This window comes from Globicephala melas, chromosome 2, assembly GCF_963455315.2.
Source record: "Globicephala melas chromosome 2, mGloMel1.2, whole genome shotgun sequence".
Lineage (NCBI taxonomy): Eukaryota > Metazoa > Chordata > Mammalia > Artiodactyla > Delphinidae > Globicephala > Globicephala melas.
This window is the reverse complement of record NC_083315.2, coordinates 35,092,924-35,098,923: the sequence shown is the minus strand read 5'-3', so window position 1 is coordinate 35,098,923 and position 6,000 is coordinate 35,092,924. Positions and strand designations below refer to the sequence as shown.

Below are 6,000 nucleotides of genomic sequence, written 5' to 3'. Positions count from 1 at the left end.
CACAACTGGTAGGAGTTACCGAGGGAGCTGGGTTCGTCCTCCGGTGAATTCCCCTGGATACAAAGCGAACTGTTTAAGGCTCCTTGGAGATAGCTGCTCTTAATACAGTTGACAGTGGGCTCAGCGCTCTATGGAGGCGAGCGCGGTATTTAACAAATTACCCAATAACTCTTGGGCTCCTAGAGGACCAGATTGTACCCAGAGTACCGAATGGGGTTAAGAAGAGACAGACCAGCCGCCCACAGACTAATTCCTCCTACTGCAGGTCCTCTGTCCCGTTCCATTTCTCCCCACTTAGGCGTATTTCGGAGCGTCGCTTTTAAAAACCAGAAACCTACCGAAAATGCGCCTGAGGGAGGCGATATTGCCTATGAGCAAAAGCAGGTTTCGCACCAAGTCCCAGAAGCATAGAAAGGTGATCTCTCTCTCCCCATCCAGGGCAATCGTAATGCCAGATGCATCCCGTCCAACGCCCAGCAAGCAGCCCTGTGTGGCTCTGCTCTCCGGACCCCAGGACATCCCCACGCCCAGCCTCCCAGGCCCATTTTCCCAGCAGCTCCAGTCTTCCCGGGTCTCCACGCAACAATGAAGCGTGGGCGGCCCCAGCGGCCTCATTTGCATACCGCCGCGGCTTGGCCAATGGGCTGCGCAGGGGCTTTGGAACGCAGTGTTGCTATCAGCGTGTGCGCGTGTGTGCGAGTGTGACAGCGGCTGTGGCTGTGGCCGTGGCCGTGGGAGGCTGGCCCGGGGAGCCCAGCCGCGCGGGGACCGGCCCCGGCGCCCGCTTCCCCAGCGTGTCGCGGCCGCGTGGCCCGGCAGAGCCCAGAGACCATCCAGCCCCGGCCGGGCGCCGTCGAGATGTCGGTGGCGGGGCTGAAGAAGCAGTTCCACAAAGCCAGCCAGGTAGGGAGGCACAGAGGCGAGAGGGAGGGGGACTAGGGAGCTGCGGGCCCTTCGAGGCTCCGGGGCCTTTGGGGCTCTGGCGCCCTTAGGGGCCTCTCTTAGGGCTCCATTTTTTCCCGCCTAGGCGGGCGCGGAGGTGGAGTGAGGGGCCGCCTGCTGTCTCCTCCGCTCCTTGGCGCCTCCTCCTTCCCAGCCCCCGGCCCCCAGCTCCACCCCGAGCCACTGTAATTCTGAGAGGTTCTGCGGAGGAGAGCACAGAGGTGGCGGGCCGCGGGGTCTCGGGCACTGGAGAGAGAGTGGGCGTCCTGAGGCCTGGAGGCTCCGCTTGGTGCCTCTACTGAACCCGCGCCGGGAGGTGGACCACAGAGAGTGCGGTGCCGGCCGGGCCTCCCTCCCGTTTGGCTGGGAGCCCCCGGGGCACGTCCTGCCGCTTGGGGGCGGCCGCGCGGGCGTCGGCGGATCCCGGGATGCTGTGTACTTGGCGCTCGGGTGGGCCCCGCAGCGCGTCCCGCAGCGCTCCCAGCGCGCGCCTCGAAATGGACCCCGCCCGACTGCGTCCGGCTCCCGGGCTGGGACGCTACACAGCAGTCCTTCCTCTCCCCACCGTCTTCCTGGTGTCGGCCCGGGGTTGGGCGCCAGGCTCCTGCTCGCAAAGAGCCGGCAGTCTGGTGGGGAGACACTGAGACAGACACGTAAACAAATAGTGTTAGACACACCTCCACGCACAGGGGATGCCAGATAATACAGTAGGGGCATCAGGGAGAGCTTCCCGGAGGAAGAGTCGCGTCATTTGTGAATTAAGTATGAGGAGGAATTGTGGTAGGGGGTGTGGGTGGAAAGGTTAGGAGTTCTAAGCGGAGGAAACAGGAGGGCGGCATGGAGTTGGTGTGTGTGTGTGTGTGTGTGTGTGTGTGTGTGTGTCTGTCTGTTGACAAGCAAATTTGTATTCTAAGATTTCAGTTTCTTCTAGCTATGGCAGAGCTGACATTGTAAAATCTATCCCACACCTGCACTGCTGGATCTCTTCTACAGATTTCATTCAGAATTCACATTTCAGATGAGGTCTCATCCTGCTTCTTCCACAAATTGGTCCCTGAAATGCAGCTGGAATTGGAGGATTCTCTTCTGTCGGTCTCAGTGCTGTTCCCTCACTTGCATCCCTTCCATGAAGAAACTGGGTGGTGCTCAGTTTCCAGCTGGGGGCACTGGGTGGACAGTGCTATTGGGGTGGACAGTACTATTGGGGTGATAAGGAGTCCTGGATGAGGGGCCAATTAGGTGACCAGAGCGATGGTGGATTCACTGTGGGGTTTGAGCACTTTGAGAGGTTTGTGAGACATTCAGATGTCATTGGCCTGGGAGCCAGTGGGTGAGGCCAAGACTGGAACTACAGAGTTTGGGGGGATTTCCAGCCTAAATGGAGATTTAAAAATGTAAGTGCAAATAAAAGTGAGAAAATGCACAGTGAGCTGCACATAGACTGAAGGGAGCACCAACATTTGGGGCAATGTTTAGGCCAGGACTTGATAAACAGTAACCACTCAATAAATATTTATTAAATAAGTGAAACTTTTGGGGTGGAGGAGCACAGGAAGGAGAGAGAGAACTAGTACAACCCAGGAGAGAGGAGTGTCATGGAAACCTAGAGAGGTGGGCGCATTTAAAGGTGGGAACAGTCAGCAAGTGCTGCTGTGAGCTCAGTACTGAGGGGTGGGCAGCCTGGAGGCGAGTGCAGCTGTGGTCAGGGCAGTGTCAGCGTACTTGCTGGCTTACCTAGCACTGGCAAGGAACTAACCTCTTTTGAAAAATATTCTTTTATTGGATATGGACTTCATGGGAGCAAATCTCAGAGATGAGCAAGACACAGCTCTTGGATGATTGAAATTGGTTTCTGACCACTAACCAGAGTGAATGGTTGAAATCACAGGAAGTTATTGGCGTTGGTGAAATAATGTGCTAGTGATGAGGTCATTTAGTTTAACTACCCATAATCAGCCCATTAAAAAAGAAATGAGCAGAGGGTCTAATTTAGCCTTTTTTGTGTGTGAACTGAAATCCTTTGTGACTTTATCTGAAAAGAAAGACATCACAGATTTTCTCTGGGCTTCATTTTGTGGTCAAAGTGCCCAATAGATACATTTTTATCTGTTCTGGGGGTCTTTCTCAGAAATCTTGCAATATGACAGATTTGGTGGAGAAATTAGACCAGGCTTAATATAATAAGAGGGAGCACAATAAAAAAAATGCCAGATGTTCTTCTCAGACAACACTTTCACAGCAGTTTTTAATTCATGAAGAACTTTCCTAGGCAGGGGAAAGGGAGTCTGGATGATGTCAATGGCTTAATACTTCCCAGGGATCCAGGACTGACTCTGCCACTGACTAGCTCTGTGACCTGGGGAACGTGACTTAACCCATCTGGTTGTTAGTTTTCTCTCTGTATAATGAATTAGAGGATTTAGAAGCCATGTCTCTGTTCTAAAATTGATTGTGGTGATGATTGCACAACTTTGTGAATATACTAAAAACCATTGAATCGTATACTTTCAGTTGTGACTTGTATAGTATAAATTATATCTCAAGAAAATACATATCGGGCTTCCCTGGTGGCGCAGTGGTTGAGAGTCCGCCTGCCGATGCAGGGGACACGGGTTCGTGCCCCGGTCCGGGAAGATCCCACATGCCGCGGAGCGGCTGGGCCCGTGAGCCATGGCCGCTGAGCCTGCGTGTCCGGAGCTTGTGCTCCGCAACGGGAGAGGCCACAACAGTGAGAGGCCCACGTACCACACACACACACACACACACAAGTACATATCTATCTATATATGTATCTATATAATATATCCCAGTTCTGAAATTGTTAAGTAATTCACTTAAAGTATTTCAGAGAAAGACAAAGATTATAAAGTGGACCTTTTACAAATAAGCGTACCAGTACCATGACAAATTGAGATGATTTTTCTCAATGATAGGCAAGGTAAAATAGCTTATAACTTCCTGGTTACCTGTCCTTCTTTCTTGATACCTTACCTATCTCTGCAGGGAAAAAAAAAAAAATCCCCTTACTTTACAGAGAACGAAGAATTGTAAACCCCAGGGATTCTGCATCATTTTGGCAACATGTGGAGACTAACAGGAAAGAGGAGGAAATCAAGTAAAATGAGAAGAGTACAAGTTGAGTGAATAACGAGATTTAATTAATCCTTTCCTTCAGCATTTGGGATTATAACCCAGGTGTCCCAAGATTGTAATTAAATACCTTTCTTCTCTTGAAAAGGTTTCTTTGTTTTTAAATGGTGTATTTTTTTTTAAATAAAATTTAATTTATTTATTTATTTTTGGCTGCATTGGGTCTTAGTTGCTGCACATGGGCTTTCTCTAGCAGCAAGCGGGGGCTACTCTTCATTGCAGTATGTGGGCTTCTCATTGCGGTGGCTTCTCTTCTTGTGGAGCATGGGCTGTAGGTGCTCGAGCTTCAGTAGTTGTGGCACACGAGCTCAGTAGTTGTGGCGCATGGGCTCTAGAGTGCAGGCTCAGTAGTTGTGGTGCACGGGCTTCAGTGCTCCGCGGCATGTGGGATCTTCCCGGACCAGGGCTCTAACCCGTGTCCCCTGCATTGGCAGGTGGATTCTTAACCACTATGCCACCAGGCAAGTCCCTGAAAAGGGTTCTTAATCGAGTGGTTTACTTTTCTACTGGTAGGGATGCAGCTTGAGTTACTAGAGATAAATACAAATAGCTTAGAGATGGCATTGTGGTTTCTTGTTAAGCATTGTGCCTGACCAATAAAAATATAACTTACAATAATGATATGTCACCACTCATTGATTTGTATTAATTATGTTTATTTCATCATAATTTTCTTGACAGCATTTATTGTTGGTGTAGGATGCTTAGGCCACATCTGTGCTTGCGCTGACCTGGATGCCATGCTAATAGCCAGATTTATTCCCTTTATGGACTTCTAGGAGCCTTATTCCCCATCCCATGAAAGCTTAGTTTTATTCTTTCCTCTTATTCTTCTCTCCCCTAACTAACCAGCTGGCGATGACACAAGATGGTGATGACACTTGTGGGCTTCATGTTAAATTTACTTCTTTTTGCCCTTATGTAGCAGTGCCCTTTCATGTGACCCAGGAACACAGTAGGGAATGGGGAGCCCCTAACAAAGTTTTTTTGTAACCTTCCCCCCCTTCTCGTTTGATGCATTAATCAGAAAAATGATGAGTGGTCATAAGGGGCCAAAACATTCTCCCTGTAATGACTAAATGCACAGGCTGACCCTTTAGGGGTAAACACTTCAGAGAAGGATATTCTTTGCAAATTATGAGAATCTCTAGGGAGGCAGTGAATGTCTCTTGTTTCACTTTCTCCTTAGAGATAAAGAAAAATGCACTTTGCAAAATCCATAGTGATTAATTTTTTTTACTTAGATGCATCAGAAAATGTATTAAGCTAAAACCTGCTTGCTCCTTTCCACATAGACTGCTTGATAAATTAATCCATAAATCTATGTGTTATCCGTATATTTTTAACTCAGGGTGCTAGAGTAGATGCTCAAACTAAATTAGTTTTAATTTTTTTAATATCTGAAGAACACAGTATAATCCAAGCATTTCTTACCACTGATGCCTTTTCTCTAATGTAACTGTAATTGAGGCTATCACTTGGAATTTGATTAAAAATGCATTTAAAAGCAGGGATTTTTTTTGTGTGTGTATGTACTATTCTTTTCAGATTCATTTTTCAACTTGCCTAACAAACTGACTAGAAGTTATATTTCCCAGCGTTAAGTGTGTGTGGGGGTGTATCATGTGTATTTGGGGGATGCTATCATTGGCATGCTTTACCCAGAAAATAAAACTGCTGATAAACAGAACTGATACACGATTTTATTTGGCTAAATAATAAGTGAATTTATTCTGGAGAGTATACATCAGCCAAATGTGGATAGCTAGATTTTCTTTTTCACTAGAAACCTGGGAAAGTGTTGAGTTGGGGGGAAGGGGCTGGAGGAAGCGCTGGGGATGACTGAGAAGGCATTGTTGCAATTCTAATTCTTGGAGTTCTTCTGTGAGATGCCTTCCGGATGAGCTC

General features: G+C 48.4%; 1 protein-coding gene across 2 annotated transcripts in view; it reads left to right on the top strand.

Moving 5' to 3' along the window:
- The first annotated feature begins 688 nt into the window (after nt 1–688).
- SH3GL3 (SH3 domain containing GRB2 like 3, endophilin A3) overlaps nt 689–6,000 on the top strand; it is a 145,764-nt gene continuing 140,452 nt past the window's right edge. The window contains exon 1 of one of the 2 annotated variants that reach the window (XR_004044046.2): nt 689–903. Coding sequence is in view for 1 of the 2 variants with exons in the window: in XM_030878498.2 (XP_030734358.1) it covers nt 859–903 (45 nt within the window). In the remaining variant the exon portion in view is untranslated. The remainder of the gene's footprint in view (nt 904–6,000) is intronic. The other variant, XM_030878498.2, reaches the window with a different exon arrangement.